The sequence below is a fragment of the Felis catus genome, chromosome A1, assembly GCF_018350175.1.
Source record: "Felis catus isolate Fca126 chromosome A1, F.catus_Fca126_mat1.0, whole genome shotgun sequence".
In the NCBI taxonomy this organism is placed as follows: Eukaryota; Metazoa; Chordata; class Mammalia; order Carnivora; family Felidae; genus Felis; species Felis catus.
In genome coordinates, this window is record NC_058368.1 from 125,145,348 (window position 1) to 125,170,184 (window position 24,837).

A 24,837-nucleotide genomic window follows, 5' to 3' on the forward strand; every position below is an offset into this window, starting at 1 on the left:
AACAAAACAAAACAGGACAGGTTGCATAAGAAGGCCTCAAGGGGGGGCGCCTGGGTGGCTCAGTCGGTTAAGCGTCTGACTTCGGCTCAGGTCACGATCTCACGGTCTGTGAGTTTGAGCCCTGCGTCGGGCACTGTGCTGACCGCTCAGAGCCTAGAGCCTGTTTCAGATTCTGTGTCTCCCTCTCTCTCTGCCCCTCCCCCGTTCATGCTCTGTCTCTCTCTGTCTCAAAAATAAATAAAAGTTAAAAAAAAAAAAAAAAAAAAAAGAAGGCCTCAAGGGGAAAAACAGGAATAGCTTTAGAGCTGGGCCTGACCCCTCGGTGGCCAAGCACAGAAGCTGCCCATGCAGTTCATTTGCCCTCTCCTGCTGGGCCATGGGATGGGGCAGCACAGTATAGTGGCTAAAAGCAGAGTCTCTGGAACCAGACTGCCAAGATAATTAATGCTTTTCTGCCTTAGTTTCCTCCTCATCTGTAAAAATGAGAATAAAACGATCTACCTTAAACTGAGAATTAAATGAGTTAGTGTCTATAAAACACTTAGGACATTGTCTGGCAAGCAATAGGCATTATTAACAGAGTTCAGATGCACTTCTGCTTCTTCCCTCTCCTGTCAACTAACTACCAGCTATCTTTCTTGTGCTCATGCTTTCTGCCAATTTATGGTTTTGGATTATTCATGGCTTCCACGGTCTCATGGCACCTGCATATTGTTCCTCTCTGTGTGAGTTTGGCTTCCACTACAATTTTCGAACTGGTCAGCTACCTCTTGAAACTTTCCAAACTCCCCAAGATCAAGATTTTGATTGGTCCAGAAAAATCACTGCAATCCCTCTGTGGCAACTTACTGCAGCCAGCTGAGGCAAGAGCACCACTCTGGACTGCTCCCCTCTGTGTGGTTCAGGGAAGGAACCTCTCAGGGGGACCTGTGGGGAAAGCTAGCATTATGGGCAATGGTCTGTGCAGTACACATGTGTACTCAGTACTCAGGCTTAAAGCTCAGTGCTGTCTCTGAGTGTTTTGGTGCCTGGTCCTCTACTCCTCTAGCCAATTCGAATAATTATCTTTAAAACAAATGTTTCCCCCTTTTTATTAAAAAATACATATAGCTTAAAAAAAAAAAGGCGCCTGGGTGGCTCAGTTGATTAAGCATCTGACTTTGGCTCAGGTAATGATCTCATGGGTTCGTGAGTTCATGAGTTCAAGTCCTGCACAGAGTGAACATGAGGCCTGCTTTGGGTGAGCCCCGCTTCTCTGTCTCTCTCTCTCTCTCTCTCTCTCTCTCTCTCTCTCTCTTTGCCCCTTGCTCACTTGCACCCTCTGTCAATAAGTAAATAAATAAATAAATAAATAAAAATAAGCCATCATAAAATGGTAAATTTAAAAAGATTCTAACTTAAATAGCAAAGAAGTATGTCCAAATTACTGCTAACTATAGTTATTTCTGTATTTTCCATGTTTTTAAAATATCTTACATGCCCTGCATTGGGCTCTGTGCTAAAAGCACAGAGTCTGCTTGGTGATTCTCTCTCTTTCTCTACCCCTTGCACACACAAGTGCATGCATTCACGCGTTCCCTCTCTCTCTCTCTCTCAAAATAAATAAAATAAACTTATCAAAGGGACATATGCACCCCAATGTTTATAGCAGTGCTATCGACAATAGCCAAAATATAGAAAGAGCCCAAATGTCCATCGACAGATAAATGGATAAAGAAGATATGGCGTGTGTGTGTGTGTGTGTGTGTGTGTAATGGAATATTACTCAGCAATCAAAAAGAATATAATCTTGCCACTTGCAACTATGTGGATGGAACTGGAAGGTATTATGCTAAGCAAAATTAGTCAGAGAAAGACAAATATCATATGACTTCACTCACATGAGGAATTTAAGATACAAAACAGATGAACATAAGGGAAGCAAAAATAATATAAAAACAAGGAGGGGGACAAAACATAAGAGACTCTTAAATACAGAGAACGAACTGAGGGTGGAGGGGCTGTGGGTGGGAATGGGCTAAATGGGCAAGGGGCATTAAGGAAGACACTTGTTGGGATGAGCACTGAGTGTTATACGTAAGGGATAAATCACTGGAATCTACTCCTAAAATCATTATTGTACTACATGCTAACTAACTCAGATGTAAATTTAAAAATTAATTAATTAAAAATAAAATAAAATAAAAAACTTAAAAATATTACAAAATCAAATATCTTACTTGGTAATATGCACCTAAAGAGTAATTATGAAAAAGTCAGATAATTGTGTATACCTCTAAAAATCTCACTGAAAACATCGTGTTGCCATAGGAACTATCATAGGTGAGCTGCAGTAACAGGACATACATGTGCTTCTTTCTTTTACACCATATTGACAAAATAAGATTTATTTTGTATTAAAATATATATACTAAATGTAAAAATACCCCAATATGCTATATAAAACATAAAAGAGAAATGAAAGTTCATAAATTAATGCCAAATCTAAACACCTAGGGATAATTAAAAAGCATATTTGGCACTCCACTGTGTTTATTTATTTCCTGTACTTTCTGCCTGAAATCTTATCATGAAAAATCTCAAAAATATAGAAAAGTTTAAAGGATTCTCCAGAGATCACCCATATGCACACAGTTTATTTATCCATTCTTCTGTTGATGGACATTTTGGGACTTTCCATTTTTGGCTACTATGAATAAAACTGCTATAAATATTGTAGTACAACTTTCTTTGTAGACATACAGTTTTATTTTGCTCTCTTAATGGTGCTCTTGATGAACAGAAGTTTTTAATTTTGATGAAATCGGATTTGTGAACTTTTTTTAATGGCTAAATCATTTGTGTCCTAGTTATAAATGTTTTACCTACCCCAATCCCATGAATGTATTACCTGAAGTGTTTTTCTAGAAGTATAATAGTTTAATCTTTCACATTAAATCTATGATTTAATCTCAAATTAATTATTGTGTATGTTATAAGATGAAGCATGTTACTAGGGTCTTTTTATTCCATGTAAATATTCAATTGCTTGACACCATTCATTGAAAAAAAGTCATTTTCTCACTGAATTGCATTGACGACTTTGTCGTAAATCACGTAACCATATATGCATGAGGCTCCTTCTGGACTCATTGACCTATTTGTCCTTATGCCAATAGCACCACTGTCTTAATTACTCTTTTAGACTGTTTTAGATTAATTCTTGGCATCTGGTAGGTTAGTCCTTCAAATCCATTCTTCTTCAAGATTGACTATTACAGGGGCACCTGGGTGGCACAGTTGGCTAAGTGTCCAACTTCGATTCAGGTCATGATCTCACAGTTTGTGAGTTTGAGCCCTGAGTTGGGCTCTGTGCTGATAGCTCAGAGCCTGGAGACTGCTATCTGTCATGCTCTGCCTCTCAGTCACCCTCCGTCTCCCTCTCTCAAAAATAAATAAAACATTAAAAAAAAAAAAAAAAGTACCACTAGGGGCACCTGCGTGGCTCAGTCAGTTAAGCGTCTGACTTTGGCTCAGGTCATGATCTCTCAGTTTGTGAGTTCGAGCCCCACGTTGGGCTCTGTGCCTGGAGCCTGCTCTAGATTCTGTGTCTCCCTCTCTCTCTGCCCCTCCCCCACTCACATTCTGTCTCTCTCTCTCTCAAAAATAAACATTAAAAAAATTTTTTTTAAAAAGCACCGCTTTTTAACCTTAAAAAAAAGATTGACTATTATAGATCTTTTATTTTTTTCACATAATTAAAAAAAATTTTTTTTAAAGGTTTATTTATTTTTGAGAGAGAGAGAGACACAGAGCATGAGCAGGGGAGGTGCAGAGAGAGGTAGAGACAGAATCTGAAGCAGGCTCCAGGCTCCAAGCTGACAGCACAGAGCCCAACACAGAGCTCGAACTCAGGAACGCGAGATCATGACCTGAGCCCAAGTCAGATGCTCAACCAACTGGGCCACCAGGTGCCCCTTTTTTCACATAATTTTTAAAATCAGCTTGTAATTTTCTATTTTTAAAAAATATGCTAAGATTTTTATGGAACTGCATTAAATTTAAGATCAATTTGAGGAAACTAGACATCTTAACAATATACAGTTTTCCAATTCCTAAAATGATATGTATCTCTATTTAATTACGCCTTCAACTTCTTTTGGCAATGTTTTATAGTTTTCATTGTAGAAGTCTTTGTAGAATATCTTTGATTGACTTCATTGTGGAATAATGTGATGGCATTCTGTACTCTTATAAATGCAGTTTTAACATTTTTAGTTTCTAGTTGACTGTTGCTAATATGTAAAAGATATATTTCCTATTGACCTCGTATGTAGGTTACTAAATTCAACTTATTATTCTAGAAATTTATCTGTAGACTCAATTGGATTTTTTAACTATAAATCAAATCATTTGTGAATGAACAAAATTTTATTTCTTCACTTTCAACTGTATGCCTTTTATTTCTTTCTATTGTTTTATTACACTGGTTAGGTTCTTCAGTACAATGTGAATAGAAGTGGTAAGAATAGATATTATTGTCTTGTTACCAGCTTAGCAGAAAAGCATTCAATACTTCACCACTAAAGTGACATTAGCTGTTAATATCGTTGTTGTTTGATATGTGCTCCTTACCAAATTGATTTAATTCCCTTCCTAGTTTTCTCTGAATGACATAAGCTTCTCTCACTTTCTTTGATTTATTTATTTGTATCCCTTCTCTCATACAGAAAATACTGGTCCTTAATAATGTGAATATAGTTTTTTTTTTGTTTTATTCTATGATGTAGATAAAATGGTTTCAAAATTATAGTATCAATACCAAAGTTGCTACTAAGTAAAATGCAAGATTTGCTTTTTATTTCACTCTTTTGATATATCTCCCTAAGACTCTACAGGCAGGGTCCTATCTTCTAAAGACAATTGAAAAAATTCTTTCCTCTTTATGGCTGTATCACCAATTTGATATACAGTTAAATTAAACTGTTTCATTTTACTTTCAATTTTGGAGGGTTTTTTTCACGTAAACTACCATATCATCTGGGAATAAAAGTAGTTTTGCCTCTACCTTTTCAATTTTTAACCTTCTAATTGTTTCCCACTGACTGCTTGTGTAGGCTAAAGTTTCACAGAGTTAATTTGTTGTGAAGATGGTGATTATTTTTGCCTCATTCCTAAATCAAGTAAGAGTGTGCCCAGTATTCCCCCAATGATATCCTGCCTTAGAGGGAACTGTGTATATCTACTACAACTGCTCCCTCCCCTATATTCCTGTAAGTACAATCCTAAATCTGATCTTCATTATCTCTTTCTCTGCCTTGACCTTCCTCTTTGCACTCTGTCCACCGTTCATGGTTGACAAATTGTTTGAATCCCTTCTGTGATTGTGCCACTTCTGTAAAATGCAAACACCTTTGCTCGGTATGTAAGGTATTCTGCATAAGGTGTAGTTGTTACAAGTATTAATAAGACATGAATGCACTGGGATTGGGCTTTGGAGAGGGTATAGGTGTGATACAAAAGAAGAGATAAGGGAAATCAGAGTCATATAGTTCTGTATAGCAGGAGGCATCAAATCTCCAGTGGCATGAGTTAACACTGTGATGGTCAGAGAACAGAGGCAAAGTTAGGAATTGCATCCCTTGTTTGAGACATTAGGACCTCTTTGAAGACCTGAAGTCCTTTCTCACTGATATTAATAAAGCACAGTTATCTGGCTTCAATTTACCTTTCTTACTTCTCTCATACTATTACTCTTGACAAAGACCATCAGACTTAACTTTCTGTACCATTTTTGTACTTGGGATTTGAAATTAGGTGAATTTTGTGTCTGACACTTTAAGTCGGTCTCTGTAGCCATAAGCCAAAGACACCAAGACCCCTACAAGACTCATACACAACAAAGAGATTTAACTGTGTTCTCTACTCCAACTATTCCCTCTGCTCAATGAGCATTTCTTTAAACAAAAAAATTCTTTAATGGTTATTTATTTTTGAGAGAAAGAGACAGAGAGCAAGTGGGGGAGGGACAGAGAGAAAGGGAGACACAGAATCCGAAGTAGGTTTCAGGCTCTGAGCTGTCAGCACAGAGCCCAACGCGGGGCTCGAACCCATGAACCATGAGATCATGACTTGAGCTGAAGTCACACACTTAACTGACTGAGCCACCCAAATGCCCCTCAACGAGGATATCTTGATCCCTACTCCTAGAAATAATCTCTGGCTCCTTCAAATTTACATATGACTTCACCTGTGCTCTCTTATAACACCTCAATTCCTACTTTCTGCTGTAGTTATTAAAGTACAAACTTATCCTCTCAATAAACTTCCTGAATTAACTCAGACTGATCCATTTTAGATTCCAATAACTTCTAGGATGATGTTCTGAATCATTGTAATAAATAATCATGAATAATTGTGGTTTGATCATTACAGAAAACACTGGGCTCCATTCTTTTTTTGCTGTACTTCTATAAATACAACCTAAGGTTGCACTTGCTTTTTCTTATTTGTAAATTATTAAGTAACATAAACTTAAAATCTTTTTAAGTTAAAAAAACCTTTTTAAGTTAAAAAAATCACTTTTTTTTTTAAGGGTATTTTTTGATGAGGGAGAGGGGAAGGAGAAAGAGGGAGAGAGAATCCCAAGCAGACTCCAATCCAGTGCAGAGCCATCTGCACTGACTGGGGCACCAGCTCATATACTGTTGGATAGTGACCTGAGCTGAAATCAAGAGTCAGATGCATAACCAACTGAACCACCCAGACACCCCAACCCTTTAAGTTTTTTTTCAGTGCTAGGTTTCTTTTGACTTCTATTTGTGAGGCTGATCTTTAAAATTTAAGTAGACAAATTTGATCTTTTGAGATCTATCATGTAGTCTATGGAGATCTATCATGATCTATCATGTAGTCTATGGAGATCTTGATTCTATTATCCAACCTGTAATCTGTTTCTCCAGCTTTTAGTCATCTGCCTATTTGGTAAGCATCTCTTCTAGGTCTTCATAGAGGTAAATAATAAAGGTATGTACAATTCGTGAATCCTCATAAAATTATCAAAAACAAAACAAAACAAAACAAACCCCCGAACCTCTCAAAGCCAACATGGATTGATTAAGCAGACGTTTGGCCATTGTTAATAAATTAGTTAAGAATCTAACCCACATAATCCATTGTATTATTTTCCATATCACATTTCCTGGATTCATCCAGAAGAATATCATGATTGTCTTTGTCACATGTCTATTAAACAAAAAATAACTATCAATAGCTTCCCTCTCTTCTACCAATCTTTTTTAAAAAAATTTTTTAATGTTTATTTTTCTGCAAGACAGACAGAGCTTGAGCGGGGGAGGGGCAGAGAGAGAAGGAGACACAGAATCTGAAGCTGGCTCCAGGCTCTGAGCTGTCAGCACAGAGCCCAAAGTGGGGCTTGAACCCACAAACCATGAGATCATGACCTGAGCCGAAGCCAGAAGCTCAACCGACTGAGCCACCCAGGTGCCCCATCTACCAATAATAATAAGGAAGAAAATGAGTTTACTTTGGCATGCCATGCTCCTGATGAGCCCAAACTGGCGCCTACTGCCAGATAAAAGGATTCTGATTTGTTTAACAAAGGCTAGCATTCACACTCAACTGGCTCTCCCCTATCCAAGGGAAGGCGTTACTCCTACAGGAACAATAGAATTCAGTGACTCACTCCCAGGAGAGAGGTTACTCTTCTTGACAGCTAATCACAACCTGGCAGCATGAAGGTAAAGCAAATCAAACTGACAAAAGCTATCTTCCTAGTTTGCCCATTCCTGACGAATTCAGGGAGAAGAATAGAATCTCACTGCTATTGTTTCCCAGCACTTACACACAGTTCCCAGAACTTTATAACACAAGACCAACAATCAAATAAGGTTACCATCTCTATTCACTAATATAATCACCAGTTCTTACTGAGGATAAAGTTCACTATCAACTGTGTAACATTCACTCCTAAGGGTGTTCCTAAAATACAGGTCTTTATGGTGTAGATTTTTTTTTTAAGTTTATTTATTTATTTTGAGAGAGAGACACAGTGAGCAGGGAGAGGCATGAGGGAGAGGGAAAGATAGAGAATACCAAGCAGGTTCCTCACTGTCAGTGCAGAGCCTGATGTGGGGCTCAAACTCATGAACTGTGAGATCATGACCTGAGTTTATGGCATAGCTTTTGATTAAATTTTTCTCTGCCAGAAATTATTTTGGTAGAAGGTATCCAATAAATACTTGATTTTGTTTCTTGTCTTACCTAAATCTATTAGGTTTTTTGGGGGTGGGTGTTAAATTTCATTTTGGAAATAGATTTTGTCAGGGTGCTTGGTGCCTGGTTGGTTAAGCGTCAGACTCTCGATTTCAGATCAGGTCATGATCTCCCGGGTTTGTGAGATTGAGCCCTGTGTGGGGTGCAAAGGCTGCTTGGGATTCTTTCTCTCTCCTCTCTCTCTCTGCCCCTTCCCCCACTTGTGTGTGCCATCTCTCTATCTCTTAAATAAAAAAATAATTTTTGTAAAAAAGGAAAGAAATAGATTTTATTCTGATTAAAAAGGTAATTTTTTTAAATGTTTATTTAGGGTTTTTTTTTTTTTTGAGAGAGAGAGAGAGAGAGAGAGAGAGAGAGAGAGAGAGAGAGAGAATGGGCAGGCAACAGGGAGACAGAGAGGGAGACACAGGATCTGAAGCAGGCTCCAGGCTCTGAGCTGTCAGCACAGAGCCTGATGCAGGGCTTGAACCCACGAACTGCGAGACCATGACCTGAGTCCAAGTCGGATGCTTAATTGACTGAGGCACCCAGGCACATCAAAAAGGTAATTTTTGAAAACATAATTATAATAGATCTGAGTATATTTCCTGGCTTTCAGCTCTCCTTCCAGGCAGAGTTCATAATTATATTAATTAATTTGTGCATATTGGAAGAATCTTTTTTTTTCAGGGCACTAGTGTATATTCCAATAAATTCCTAGAAACTAGGTTAAATTGGATTCTGTTCTTGCCATGTGTACCCTCTTAAAGGAAATATAATACAAAATAATTTTATTTAATAACAATTTTGGGGTAGGTCATGAAAAGAACAAAAATAAAGGGTGTAAGTTAAACTGAGTTTCTCTTAGGACAACTTCCAATATAAAATGACATTCAACTAGTAGATCCTGGCTTGAACCTTTTTGACTTCCAAATGAAATACTTAAAAAGAAAGAAGATGACTACCAAGATCAAAACACAAAACTGATAATTAAGTTAGAGGCAGAAGCAAGGGGAAAACTCCACTAAGTCAGATGGAAACTGGAAAAGTTTAATCAATTGCTCTCTTTTCCTATGCCACTGGGGAAAATAGTGGCACTCGTGGGCCAGAAATCAGGTTGTAAAGCCCTTCCGGTTATCCTGAATGAAGAAATAAAAGACTGTTGCAGTGATAAACCTTAGACAGCCAGCCTCCTGCCACATGGTTTGAGGAAGCCAGAATCTTCTCTCCTAGCCCTCCCTTCCTTCTCTTCCTAAAAACATTCAAACTCCATGATAAAAACTAGGCAGGAAGTGGGGTATATACCAGAGATGTTGTAGTCTCCAGTGTAAACACTGCAGAAACACTGAGACAGAAAGAGCGGTGAAAATAGAGGGTCTAGCAATTATAATGTTTCACAAATCCCACCAATTAGAGAGGGATAGAGATAGTGGGGGCAGGAGAAGATACCATTTCAGGCCAGCAGAGTCTCACTAGATGAAAACTTGCAAGAGGCTGGGAATGGGCTAGGAGCTGCCCAGCAGATCTGCTACAGATCTGAGAAGGGAACATGCAAGCTAAAACCCATTGCAGTAGTGTGCTGGTAAACAGACTCTGACTACCCCACCACTACCACCAACCCTCCTTCCATTTTGTAAGTTGTTGCCTATTTCCATGGTGTGAACATTCTGAATATAGTGGATCTCAGCTGTCAACGTCACTGAACCGCAAGTTAGGAAGAGAAGCACATGACCCCAGATTGCCATAAGCTGGATCCATCACATTCCCTGGCAAGCACTAGATGTGGATGGATTTCTCTTCATTCTAGGATGAGTAAAGAGGACCCTGTCAGAAAAATGCTTTAGGACGCAGGAAGGAGAAGAATGTTAACAATAGCTAGCCGGAATTGAGTGCTGGTTGTTCTAAGTACATTCTACTTTACAAGAAACATCTCTTTTAATCTTCATAGCAATTCTATGCAGTAAGAGGTACTATCTTAATTTTAAGACAACAATCTGAAGTTTCGTGAGATAAAGTAATTTTTGCCCTGCTCATGCAGCTATTAAGTGGCAGATTTGGTCTTTGGACTGCTGAACTGCAAAGCCAATGCACTTAAACTCTCAGCTAAGCACAAAGTAAACCTGCAATAAATGTTCTGATTTCTTGACTCATTATGATAAACCATTCATCTCCCTTATAAATTATTGTCATTTTATACTTCTTTCTCCTTTGAATTAATGAGAGATTTATGTCCAGGACCTTTCTATTGATCTTTCCTAATTTACAGTGACAAGTGAGTGGCCTCTTGGGGGAAGATTTTTTTTCTGAGTGAAGTGGGGTGTAGGGGTATAAGTGTGGTGGGAGATACTCAGAGAACAGGGGAACAGGGTGTCAGAATGCAACAGATAGAGAGTAGGGGCTGGGACGCATACTCCAAACGAAAGCAGTCTGTCATCTATCAATATTTCAGCGTTCTCCTAAATTCATGCCAGAGTCGTTTGCTTTGCTGTCATCAGTGTTAACAGCCATATGGATTGATTAGTCATCCAACACTCTAGTTTGATATATACAATGACCTTTATTCCATAACAACTACCTCCTCCCATAGGCACACCTGGGGATCTTTGCACGTCTATGTGCTCCACCTTTGATACACTGAAATCCAGTAAATTGCTCGCTAACTACCACCTTCTAACTCTCCCACATCTTACTTCTTCACTTGACATTTGAACTAGTCAAGTCCTCAGAGACCACCTCCTCTGTTTACCACCAACTTTCCTTCCCTTCTGTCTTCTCTCCTTTTTTAACTCAGCCTACACCCTGGGTTATATCAGTTCAATCACTGTCTCATCAGTGATCTCATCATCTTTGCCCCTTTGCCTCCCATCATCCCTAAGTGTTCATCCATCAGCCCTCTCAGCCTCTGAATGCAAGCTGTTGTGAAAATCATGCAATAAGGTTCTCTCACCTCAGCTTACTCTTCCTCACAGCCCAAAAGTCCTTCAGTAAATGCTTTGTCAGACGTTTCTCCTATTCCTCACAGAAGCTATTTCAAACTTTTACCATATTCCTAGTCTACAGACCTCTCCTTAACTTCAGAAGACCTTGGCTGCACTTCACAAATGTATTCCACGGGAGATGCTCCATATTCTCGGGGCATCAGGGCACTTCTGAGCACACAGTCCATAAGCCTTTTCAACAGGAACTTTAGTACCTCCTTTGTGAAGACTCCACATTCCTGCATTATCTGAAAGCCCTGGGGAATTTCACAGCTAAAAAAGTCTGCCTTCCATACCCAAGTAGAGATGGCTCTGGAGTTTGATAAGAATGCTGGCATACATATTATTGACACTAAACCCCACTGCCTCCAGCCTCCTGATGATCTTGCAAGGGCTATGTGGAATACTTAAGAGAGGGCAACTGCCCTCACATAGTATAAATCTCTTCCAAGTCTTCCTACTCTTGGTTTCTCAAAGTTACAGACCTAGAGCAGAGAAAACAGAAAAATTTATATATAAGCCCAAATCTCTCTGATTCAGCCTAGATCAAATTGAATTCCAGACTGTAATAGAGGTGCCATATGTTTCAATAATAGGAATCTTGGGCAGATGAGATGTTGACACAGACATTTTACAGTTTCAAAACTCTGAGCTGGGCATTGGAGCTTACTGCAGAGATAAAGATCAAATATGGGCTTCATTAACCAATCAAATGTGTCAAGGACACTAAAAATGTAAACATTAGCCAGGTTGGGGTAAAGGTCCTTTCTTGACAGATGATGTTTCTTATCATGATGAAATTGATTCCTGGCTAGGGTGTATTTAAGAAGTTCAACAGTTACATCTTGATTTTTAACTACAACGGTTTACTGTTTTATATTACCCTTAATTTTGAGACGATGATGCTTGTTTTACTTGTTTGTTTTGAGAAATTTTATTTCCTTATTGTTTGTTACAGGACGTTCAGTTTGGATTTCTTCATCAACATTGTAACTGATCTTGGGGTGCCTGGGTGGCGCAGTCGGTTAAGCGTCCGACTTCAGCCAGGTCACGATCTCGCGGTCCGTGAGTTCGAGCCCCACGTCGGGCTCTGGGCTGATGGCTCGGAGCCTGGAGCCTGTTTCCGATTCTGTGTCTCCCTCTCTCTCTGCCCCTCCCCCGTTCATGCTCTGTCTCTCTCTGTCCCAAAAATAAAAAAATAAACGTTGAAAAAAAAATTAAAAAACAAAACAAAAAAAACATTGTAACTGATCTTACCATAATTAATTCAAATGAACATTAAGGAACTGTCAGATCCTCTTGGAGTTAGGAAAAATACATGTATTTTCTTCTTTTCATGGCTGTGGTTAAAAACTAAACTGTGATATCAGAGTGTTTTTTCTCCAGTATTGTGAAAAAACACCAACCTACAGAAAATTAAAGTGAACATTAAAATGAACCACCATGTGCCCAGCATCCAGATTCAACAATCATCAAGAAGTTGTCACAATTGTCAAAATGGCTTAAAAAGCCAATGCAAGCACACAGTGATGGGTTGATGGTGGGCCCTTCTCTGTGGGCCTCTCAGAGTATACCTGTGCCAGAGAAGCATGCAGCCCTGAACCACTGCCCAGCCTCCTCACTAGTGGGCTGTGGGCACTGAAGGGGGCTGTACATTGTAAAAAAATAAAAATTAAAAAAAAAATTTTTCAAAGCTAATACATACATTTAGCTGTATATTTAACAGTGCAAACTGGTTCCCTGAGCAGCTACCTCTCAGATCCAAGGGCACTACAGCTCAGGCATCTACTACTACACAGTGACAGAGCTATACTCTCCCCAGGGCACACCTCAGGGTGAATATTTCTACTTTAAAATTTTTTTTTAACTTTTTAAATGTTTATTTATTTTTGAGAGAGAGAGAGAAAAAGAGAGAGAAAGAGCAAGTAGGGGAGGGGCAGAGAGAGAGAGAGAGACGGGGACAGAATCCAAAGCAGGCTCCATGCTCTGAGCTGTGGTGGGGCTCGAATTCATGCACCAAGAGATCATGATCTTAGCTGAAGTTGGTCACCCAACCAATGAGCCACCCAGGCACCCCTAAAAAAACTTTAATGTTTATTTATTTTTGAGAGAGACACAGACAGAGTGTGAGCAGGGGAGGGGCAGAGAAACAGGGAGACACAGAATCTGAGGCAGGCTACAGGCTCTGAGCTGTCAGCACAGAGTCCGACGCGGGACTCGAACTTCCCAACAGTGAGATCATGACCTGAGCTGAAGTCAGACATTCAACCAACTGAGCCACCCAGGCATCCTGGATATATCTACTTCTAATTTTAACTTTTTATTTTTATGCTTCATTAGTTATGTGGGGTTTTAAAAATTATTACATAAATAGTACACACACATTGTAATCCATCAAATGCTACATGGGAGTTTTTATTCTTTTCCTGTTTGAAAGTTCTCATGATCTTCTTACCTCTGAGGTAACTGGTTGATTTGGATCATTCAAAGTTTTGTTTTTTTTTCTTCTCCACACAATTATGTGTAAACATATGGTGCTAGGTAGTAAGCCTTTGTCTCTTAGCTCCAGCCTCTTCCCTGTCTTATTGTGATGGTGGGATTGTAACTAGGCTTTCTGGTTTTCTGTTAGGATCCTTGTTTGTTTCCAGTTTGCTAACGGAACCCCATCATCCTGGAATGCTTCTTCACTCCTGCCGCTGCCACAGTAGCCCCTGGCAGTGACTGAATAAGGCTTGCAGTTTTTTTCAACAATTGGAGAACCAGATTCATCCCACCCTCTCACTTAGAGATCTGCAAGTTCCCTTTTAGTTGTCTAGTTAGCAGACTGATACCTAGTTTATTGTTATTTTATATTTAGCTTTCTCCCTTTCATAAAACTGATATGATCTCTCTCCTCCTACTAGACAATGACACAGAAACATTCATATGTTGGAATTTTGTTCTTCTCCTTATTTACATATATATTTTTAACAATGGGATAATGCCCATTACTTTGCAAGTTGCATTTTTTTCACTTAATATTTCATGGACAATATTTCCAGGTCCGTATATATAAGTCTAACTGATTTTCTCAATAACTGCATAATATTCCAGTATATGGGCAGACTGTAATTTATTTGACCATTCTGTCGATGGATGTACAAGTCAAGTCCTAATTTTTGCTATTACAAAAAAAAATGCTTCAATAAACATTCTTGTTCATGTATCCTTCTACAATAATGCATTTGTTTCTGTTAAAAAAATTACTGACAGTGGGATTGCTATGTAAAAGAATGAGGTATTTATATTTGTGTGACACCATGTATTCTGAACTGAAGTAGTCACACTCCTCAGTTTATGACACCATATCATGAATTCCCCTCTGGAGCCTCCAGAAAGAACATAGCCCCTGCCAACACCTTGATTTATTCCATGAGACTCATTGTAGATTTGGGACCTGTGGAATTATTAGATAATAGATCTGGTTGTTCTGAGCTACTAAGTTTGTGGTAATTTATTATGGCAGCAATAGGAAACTAATCTGTTCTTATTAAGTTTAGGTATTAATGTTATATGTTATTTCATAAAGTAAGTTCAATAGTTTCCTACTCACCTAATCTCACTACTTAATTTTCTTTTTCTGAGTCAACTTGATAAGATAGATATTACTAAATTGTTTTCCAAAATGTGAAATTCATGTTCATCCAACAATGGGTGAAACATTTTCTACTAATTCCCATAAGGAATGGACACTACTGATTCATTTAATGTTTTGCCAATCACAGGAGCAAAAAGTGATATGTTGTTGCTTTAATTTGCATTTCACTATCAATGAATCAGAACACTTGTTGGTTATGGGGGTTTATGATGTTCTATAGATGTTTCCAAATTATTATCTTTTCATTTATTTATACTATCTTCTTGCTATAAAAAGTTTTTTAATTTGGTATGTTTACCTTTTCTGTTGCTGTTTTTGGGTTTCCAGGCTTGATTAAAGTTCCTCATGCACTTTGATGGCTCATGTAAAGTCTGACATTTTCTTACAAAATTTAATTGTTTACAATTATGTCTTTAATCCAACCAGAATTAATTTTCCGAAATATTATAAAATACAGGATTCATTTGAGTTTCTCCCCAATTGCACCAACACTATTAAAGAATTCAGCCTTTCCTCAGTGATTTGAATTATCACCTTTGTTATGTATCAAATTTTAACTTACACTGTACTTATTTCTTTTTTTAATGTTTATTTCTTTATTTTTAAAAACATTTTTTAAATGTTTATTTATTTTTGAGACAGAGAGAGAGAGACAGAGCACAAGCGGGGAGGGGCAGAGAGAGAGAGAGAGAGGGAGAGAGACAGACAGACAGAATCCAAAGCAGGCTCCAGGCTCTGAGCTGTCAGCACAGAGCCCAACGCAGGGCTTGAACTCACCAGCCATGAGATCATGACCTGAGCTGAAGTCGGATGCTTAACCCACTGAGCCACCCAGGTACCCCTATTTCTTTATTTTGAGAGAGAGAGAGAGAGAGAGAGAGAGAGAGAGAGAGAGAGAGAGAGAAAGGAGCAGAGAGAAAGGAGCAGAGAGAAAGGAGCAGAGAGAAAGGGAGAGAGAGAATACCAAGCAGGCTCTGTGCTGTCTGCTCAGAGCCCAACAGCAGGTTCAATCCCACAAACCATGAAATCATGACCTAAGCCAAAATCAAGAGTTAAACATTTAACCAACTGAGCCATCCAGATGCCCTTGGATTTAATTTTATATTAGCTTTATCATGTATTCCAATATTAAGTAGGCAAGTTTTTCCACACTGTTGTTCCTTTTCTCTTTTAATGCTTTTCTTGTCTATTACCTTATATTTATTCTTCCATACAAATTTTAGGATACAAATAAAAGAAAAAATTTGTATGGAATTAAATTTACAAAATAATTTTAGGAAATTTTAGGAAATGTGGCATTTGATGATACATTATCTATTGAGAAAATCTTTTCATTTGTTCCATTATGTCATATTTTAAAAAATTGCCTTGTTGGATTTGATTCAAGAGCATGTTATTTAAAGTTTTTGAACCTGTATAAATGAAATTACTCTATTGTTCTGCTTTTTTGTCTTTGTATGACTATGCTGGATTTATCAAACTATTGTGAAGAGTTTCATATTTTTATATATTCTGGAATAGTTTGGTAAACATAGGAATTATCTGTAATTTGAATGTTAGAGGGAATTTAGCTGTAACTTGACCAGACTTGTTGCTTTTTTCATTATTTGAAACCAATTTTATTATAGGGGCGCCTGGGTGGTTAAGCGTCCAACATTGGTTCAGCTCAGGTCATGATCTTAAATCATGTGAGTTTGAGCCCTGTGTCAGCAGGCTCTGTGCTGACAGCTTAGAGCCTGGAGCCTGCTTCAGATTCTGTGTCTCCCTCTCTCTGCCCCTTCCCTGCTCATGCTGTCTCTCTCAAAAACAAACATTTAAAAAAAAAAACTTTAAAAAACTTGAAAAAAAGAAAATGATTTTATTATAAAAAATTTCAAGTAGAGAAAATAGTATAATGAATCTATGTACCTACCACCTAGCTTTGACAATTATCACAAGACTCTTCCATTCTTGTTTCATCTATCTTTCCACTTTTATTTTGCTGGAATATTTTAAAGCAAATCTCAGATTTCATATAATTTCATCTGTAAGTAGTTCACCATGTATTTCTAACAGATAAGGTGTTTTCAACACAGCCACCTCATCACACCTAAAAAAAATTTCCTGATTGTTTAAAAAATATCCTTTTACTATTGGTTTGAATCAGAATCTAAACAACATCTAGTGCATTGCATTTTTGTTGTTCTGCCTCTTGATTCTAATTTATGAAAGTTCTTTCTTATCTCCTCCCACCCTGCCCTCCCCATGCCATTTATTTGTTGGAAAATCAGGTTGCTTGTCCTACAGTATATTCTAGCTCTGGATTTGGTTGATTATTTCCTTGTAGTGTTACTTCATTCATTTCTCTCTTCTTTGTTTATTTGTTTGTTTATTTTTGGGAGACTGAAAATTAGATAAAGTCTTGAATGTATTTAAGTTAAATAACTTTTTTGTTAAGGATTCTTCATAGAGCATATGGTATACTTCATATTGCACCACGTCATGATTGCCCTTAAGGTCTGATTGTCCCACTTATAGTGATACTGAGATTGATGATTGAATTCAGGTTAGTATCAACCTAATCCATTCATTATACAGTTCACCATCAGCCTTTCACTTAATAGTTTTAGCAGCCATTAATAAATATTCCTAATTCAGTGAAGAAATGGGCAAAAGACATGAATAGACACTTCTCCAAAGAAGACATCCAGATGGCTAACAGACACATGAAAAGATGCTCAACATCACTGATTATTGGGGAAATACAAATCAAAACCATGACGAGATACAACCTCACACCTGTCAGAATGGCTAACATTATCAACTCAGGTAACAACAGATGTTGGTGAGCATCCGGAGAAAAAGGCTCTCTTTTGCACTGATGGTAGGAATGCAAACTGGTGCACCCACTCTGGAAAACAGTATGGAAGTTCCTCAAAACATTAAAAATAGGACCACTCTACAACCCAGCAATTGCACTACTAGGTATTTATCCAAAGGACACAAGAGTGATGATTCGAAGGAGCACATGAACCCCAATGTTTATAGTAGCACCACTGACAATAGCTGAAGTATGGAAAAAGCCCAAATGTCCATTGACTGACAAATGGATAAAGAAGTGCTGAATATTACTCAGCAATCAAAAGGAAAGAAATCTTGCCACTTGCAACAATGTGGATGGAACTAGGGTATATCATGCTCAGTGAAATAAGTCAGTCACAGAAAGATAAATATCATATGATTTCACTCATATGTGGAATTTAAGAAACAAAACAGAAGAACATAGCGGGGAGGGAAACAAAAATAAGATAAAAGCAGAGAGGGAGACAAAGCATAAGAGACTCTTAAAGAGAACAGAGGGTTGCTAGCAGGATGTTGGGTTGGGAGATGGGCTAAATGGGTGATGGGCATTAAGGAGGGCACTTGTTAGGATGAGCACTGGGTGTTATATATAAGTGATGAATCACTAAATTCTATCCCTGAAATCATTATTACATTATATGTTAACTCACTTGTATATAAATGTTAAAAAAAAAATCTTTAGAGCAACTGTTTTCATTAGGATTTGCAAAAATGGTGGGGTTTTTTTCTACTATTGTTTCTGCCTTTGTTAGCTGAAATTCCTCAACAAAAAAGAATCTTTCCTTATCAACTATTTAGTTACACTGAAATGAAGCTCATATAGGAAAGGCAGGCTGGTCCTGCCCTCCCTAATATTTTCAATCATATTGGTATTTCAGGTTTTAAAAAACTTTCAGTCATTTATATATTGCTAGAAAAAAATTCTAAATTTTCACTTTATTACCGTGGAATGTGCAAACCATTCTGGTATAATTCTTTTGACTTTTCTCATAGCTCCTTTTTCAAACCTAAAATGGTATGTGTATATACATACATGTATGTGTGTGCATCCGTGTCTGTGTATTACCTACGGGGTTTGTACATTATTTATCTTTGCAAAAACCAGCATTAGATTTTATTTACCCTTCTGATTTTCCCTTCTATGAGTCACTTCTTAAGTGATTCCAAGTACTCACACCTGTTTCACATTTAGAGTAAGGCTAGGATGAGAGGTAGTTTCTTAAGTAATTTATAATTCCGAATTACCTTACTGTTCTATTTCTCCAGTTAACACAAATTTAATCTCTGGTGTTTCATTTTACTACACAGAGGCAAGTTAGAACTCTTCAGGAAAAAATTCCCATTTTTTACTTCTCTAGTCAACCTACAAATTTATTTGCATTCTTGCTTCCTTTTTTTTTTTTACCATGTCCCCTCTCACCACAGTGAAAGAAGGTAATTATTCAACTAAGTACTGCATCTATCTCTCCCCCATTCCTAGAAACCTTAACTGATCAATGAATGTTTCTCAAGTGTCTTTAAATTCTATCAAATTATTTTCTTCCCTACTCTGTAAACAGGCTCAAGTGTCTCCCATCTAGGTTAAACAGACAAATATTCCCTTTTAGTTATCTCCATGTCTTTTCTTTCCATTACAGTCAGCTCACTGAAACATAATCTATGGTTTCTACCCACACTCTATCCTCTGCCCTCATTACTTCTCCAAATCTCGTGCCAAAGTCAGCAGTGGCTTCTTCCTTGCTAAAAACCAGTGGACTCACCACAGCATCTGATGCTCTTGACCTCCTTGAAGTACTTTACTTTCTTGACTCATATCGTCCCCCCTCCACTTTCTCCTGATTCTTTTACTCCTTTGACTATTCTTATTCTTCTCTGCAGTTTCCTTTTTCTTTCTGAAACAGAGAAGACCGTCAGTGTCAAACTTCCCACTGTTGTCATTCTCTTTTCCCTCTTACCCTGGAAGAAAATAGCATCAATTAATGTTCACAGGGCAATAGCTTCTGGAGCTGAACTCTGGTCCAAAAGACTTTATTCCCATAAAATCTTCTGTGTCCACACTGGACTTGCCTAAATATCGTATTGGCACAACAAAGGCAAAGTGTCAAAATCTAAACTCATACTTTTTCTTCAGAACTTGTTTTTCCTCCACTACTTCCCTTTTGATGCATAGTACTGCTACCTATCCAATTATTTAAGCCAGAAATTTGGCTTAAAATGATAGCATGAGACAGTGTGACTGCAAAACAGAAAAGCCATTGAATAAAAGATGATTTATCATATGTTTAAGGATAATCTCATAAAAGGCAATTACATATATATTTTTTTTAAGTTTATTTATCTTGAGAAAGAGAGGGCACATGTGAGGGGTAGGGACAGAGATAGAGGGAGAGAGAGAGAATCTCAATCAGGCTCTGTGCTGTCAGCGTGGAGTCTGACTTGGGGCTCAATCCCACAAACCACAAGATCATGACCTGAGCTGAAATCAAGGCTTGGATGCTCAACCTACTAAGCCACCCAGGCATGTATTTTTTTTTTTAATTTAACTTTATTTTTTATTTTTTAAAATTTACATCCAAATTAGTTAGTATATAGTGAAGCAATGATTTCAGTAGATTCCTTACTGCCCCTTACCCATTTAGCCCATCCCCCCTTCCACAACCCCTCCAGCAACCCTCACTCAGTTTGTTCTCCATATTTATGAGTCTCTTTTGTTTTGTCCCCCTCCCTGTTTTTATATTATTTTTGTTTCCCTTCCTTTCATCTGTTTTGTCTCTTAAAGTCCTCATATGAGTGAAGTCATGTGATTTTTGTCTTTCTCTGACTAATTTCACTTAGCATACTACCCTCCAATTCTATCCACATAGTTGCAAATGGCAAGATTTCATTCTTTTTGATTGCCGAGTAATACTCCAGTGTATATATATACCACATTTTCTTTATCCATTCATCCATCGATGGACATTTGGGCTCTTTCCATACTTTGGCTATTGTTGATAGTGCTGCTACGAACATGGGGGTGCACGTGTCCCTTCAAAACAGCACACCTGTATCCCGTGGATAAATGCCTAGTAGTGCAATTGCTGGGTCATAGGGTAGTTCTATTTTTAGTTTTTGAGAAACCTCCATACTGCTTTCCAGAGTGGCTGCACCAGCTTGCATTGCCACCAACAATGCAAAAGAGATCCTTTTTCCGCATCCTTGCCAACAACTGTTGTTGCCTGAATTGTTACTGTTAGCCATTCTGACAGGTGTAAGGTGGTATCTCATTGTGGTTTTGATTTGTATTTCCCTGAGGATGAGTGATGTGGAGCTTTTTTTCATGTGTTGGTTGGCCATCTGGATGTCTTCTTTGGAGAAGTGTCTATTCATGGATTTTGCCCATTTCTTCAGTGGATTATTTGTTTTTTGGGTGTTGAGTTTGATAAGTTCTTTATAGATTTTGGATACTAACCCTTTATCTGATATGTCATTTGCAATTATCTTTTCCCATTCTGTCAGTTGGCTTTTAGTTTTGCTGATTGTTTTCTTCACTGTGCCAAAGCTTTTTATGTTGATAAGGTCCCAGTAGTTCATTTTTCCTTTTGTTTCCCTTGCCTCCAGAGACATGTTGAGTAAGAAGTTGCTGTGGCCAAGATCAAAGAGGTTTTTGCCTGCTTTCTCCTCGAGGATTGTGATGGCTTCCTGTCTTACATTGAGGTCTTTCATCCACTTTGAGTTTATTCTTGTGTATGGTGTAAGAAAGTGGTCCAGGGGCGCCTGGGTGGTGCAGTCGGTTGAGCGTCCGACTTCAGCCAGGTCACGATCTCACGGTCCGTGAGTTCGAGCCCCGCGTCAGGCTCTGGGCTGATGGCTCAGAGCCTGGAGCCTGTTTCCGATTCTGTGTCTCCCTCTCTCTCTGCCCCTCCCCCGTTCATGCTCTGTCTCTCTCTGTCCCAAAAATAAAAAAACGTTGAAAAAAAAATTAAAAAAAAAAAAAAAAGAAAAGAAAGTGGTCCAGGTTGATTTTTCTGCATGTCAGTGTCCAGTTCTCCCAGCACCACTTGCTGAAGAGACTGTCTTTATTCCATTGGATATTCTTTCCTGCTTTGTCCAGGATTAGTTGCCCATACGTTTGTGGGTCCATTTCTGGGTTCTCTATTCTATTCCATCGATCTGAGTATTTGTTCTTGTTCCATATCTATTTTTTTAGGTCAGTTCTACATGGAGCTTGGACTTACGACCTTGAGACAAGAGTCACATGCTCTAACGACTGAGCAAGCCATGTGCCCCATAAAAGGCAATTATAAGAAATTTAAACAGGGGCACCTGGCTGGCTCAGTTGGTAGAGCAAGCAGCTCTTGATAGGGGGTCATGAATTCAAGCCCCATGTTGAGTGTACAGATTACTTACAAAGAAAAGAAAAAACAACCAGACCTCAAAGGAAACTCAGTCTCCCAAGCTCATCTGAATAGCTTTTCTTGACTTTTATCTATTTCCTCCTTCCATGACTAGATTTTTCTGCTAATCTATGGCTTACTAATGCCCCCGCAACTCTAACCCAGTGTGACCTTCCAGGCTAAGTCCACAGCAACATTTGTCTGAATGCCCTGAATATCATGGTTCATAGCCAGAGAGAATCAGACTGCCTCAACTTAGCTGAGTCAAGGGATGCAAACATGTCTGTTCATGTCCTCTACCTTAGCTAGATCTGTAGATGGAAACAGACTCTCTTTGAAGGAGCTGTGGGAAAGCTAGACTATATGTCGAGTGTCAGTTCTTGAATTTTCACTCTTCACAAATCTTCACATCTAAGAAAGAGTGATCACTAGGTTGCCTGGCTGGTTCAGTAGTAGAGCATGCAACTCCTGATTTTAAGGTCTTGAATTCAAGCTGTATGTTGGGTGTAGAGCTTACTTAAAACCAATTAATTAATAAATTAATTAATTTAAAAAAAGTGAAAAAATAAAAAAAGAGTGATCAAGTTCTATCAGTTCTACCTGTCTAATATTTCACAAATCTAACCACTTCTCTTCATTTCCTTCTTTCATTTAAGTCACGCTTTTCTAGATCTTTCCAATGTGTCCCTACACTCACTCTCTTTCTTCTCATCAGTCCTCTATGCTGCAGCCAGAGTGACCTTTTTAAAGTACCAATTTGAGGGGTGCCTGGGTGGCTCAGTCAGTCAGGCATCTGACTTTGGCTCAGATCATAATCTCACAGTTTGTGGGTTCAATCCCTGTGTTGGGCTCTATGCTGATAGCTCGGAGCCTGGAACCTGCTTTGGATTCTGTGTCTTCCTCTCTCTCTGTGCCTTCCCTGCTCATGCTCTGTTTCTATTTCTCAAAAATGAATAAATGTTTAAAAAATTAAAAAAAATAAAGTACCAATTTTATAATGTCACTTTTTTACTTAAATCTTTTCATAGGATATGTCAAGACTGACATCTGACTTGTAGATATCTATATATCAGTTCAAACTTAATATGACCGTCTTGGTTTCCCAGGGCTTCTGTACAAAATTACCACTAATTTGAAGGGCCTTTGGGAAGATGGCAGGGGCAGGCATGGCTGCCCTGGGCTCTTGGGTACCTCATCAGAGGTGGGGCAGAGAGGCTGTCTTCTTAGGCTTCCACCATGGCCTCAGCACGTTACTTGCAAGGAAGTCGGAGTGGACGCCACGGTGGGTCCCAGCTTGCAGACCAAAGTCATCAGTCTCTTTTCTTAGTCGACCAGACCTTTCAAACCTGGCTTATAAGAAGCTAAAAGGCAAAAGTCCGGGAATTATCTTCATCCCTGGCTATATTTCTAACATGAATGGTACAAAACCTTTGGCGATTGGAGAGTTTTGCAAATCTCTAGGTCATGCCTATATAAGGTTTGATTACTCAGGAGTTGGAAATTTGGATGGTAACTTACAAGAATGCACAGTGGGAAAATGGAGAAAAGATGTTCTTTCTATAATTGATGACTTAGCTGAAGGACCACAGATACTTGTTGGATCTAGCCTTGGTCGATGGCTTATGCTTCATGCTGCAATCGCAAGGCCACAAAAGGTCATTGCTCTTGTTGGTATAGCTACAGCTGTAGATGACCTAGTGACACAGTTTAATCAGCTCCCTGTTGAGGTGAAAAAGGAAATAGAGATGAAAGGTGTGTGGACCATGCCATCAAAATACAGTGAAAAAGGAGTTTTTGACATTCAGTACAGTTTCATTAAAGAAGCTGAACACCACTGCTTGTTACATAGCCCTATTCCTGTGAACTGCCCTATACGATTGCTCCACGGCATGAAAGATGACATCATACCTTGGCATACATCCATACAGGTTGCCGACCGAGTAGTCAGCAAAGATGTAGATGTCATCCTCCGAAAACACAGTGATCACAGAATGAAGGAATAATCGGACATTCAACTTCTTGTTTACACTATTGATGACTTAATTGATAAACTTTCAACTGTAGTTAACTGGAATCACATTTTTAGTTGGTGTATCAACTAATGGATCCAGAAAATTGGAAGAAGGACAACAAATGAAAGACCCTGATACTTGGGTTTTTTCCTCTTATCTCTCTATTTTGTAAACATAACAGGAGTATTTATTTAATGATGTATAATATAAGTGATACAAATTGTGACGAAAGTATAAGCTGCCGTCTGGAAAATTTTCTTCCTTCTATCCTTGATTTATTTTAATTGAAGTAGAGTTGACACAGTGTTATAATAGTTTCAGGGATACAACATAGTGGTTGGACAGCTCTATATGTTATGCTATGCTCACCACAGATGTAGCTGCCACCTGTCACCATGCAGCACCATTAGAGTGCCACAGACTATTCCCTCTGCTGTACCTTTTGTCCCGTGACCTACTCATTCTGTACCTGGAAACCTGTGTCTCCCAGTCCCTTTCACCTATTTTTTCCCATCCCCCCACCCTCTCCCCTGTGACAGCCACCAGTTTGTTCTCTGCATTTATGGGTCTGTTTCTGCTTTGTTTGTTGTTTGTTTTGCTTTTTAGGTTCCACATATAAGTGCAATAATACCGTATTGTCTTACTTACTTACTTACTTACTTGTCTAACTTACTTCACTTGACCTAGTACCCTCTAGGTCTATCCACGTTGCGTGTTGATTTTTTTTTTTTATTAAAAGA

General features: G+C 38.5%; 2 protein-coding genes and 1 non-coding gene across 3 annotated transcripts in view; 2 read left to right on the forward strand and 1 right to left on the reverse strand.

The window, feature by feature from the left end:
- MIER3 (MIER family member 3) overlaps positions 1-23,738 on the reverse strand; it is a 138,107-nt gene extending 114,369 nt beyond the window's left edge. The window contains exons 1-2 of the mRNA XM_045060922.1: positions 23,604-23,738; positions 19,470-19,601 (exon numbers count right to left, since the gene is read on the reverse strand). The gene's annotated coding sequence lies outside the window, so the exon portion shown is untranslated. The remainder of the gene's footprint in view (positions 1-19,469; positions 19,602-23,603) is intronic.
- LOC111557021 lies at positions 12,753-12,889 on the forward strand. The gene has a single exon (XR_002736760.1). It is a non-coding gene; the product is annotated as a small nucleolar RNA SNORA42/SNORA80 family (small nucleolar RNA).
- On the forward strand, positions 23,237-24,108 carry LOC101091343 (palmitoyl-protein thioesterase ABHD10, mitochondrial-like). The gene has a single exon (XM_045060940.1). The coding sequence runs from the start codon at positions 23,237-23,239 to the stop codon at positions 24,086-24,088; it is 852 nt and encodes a 283-aa protein (XP_044916875.1). The 3' UTR covers positions 24,089-24,108.
- Positions 24,109-24,837: the final 729 nt, after the last annotated feature.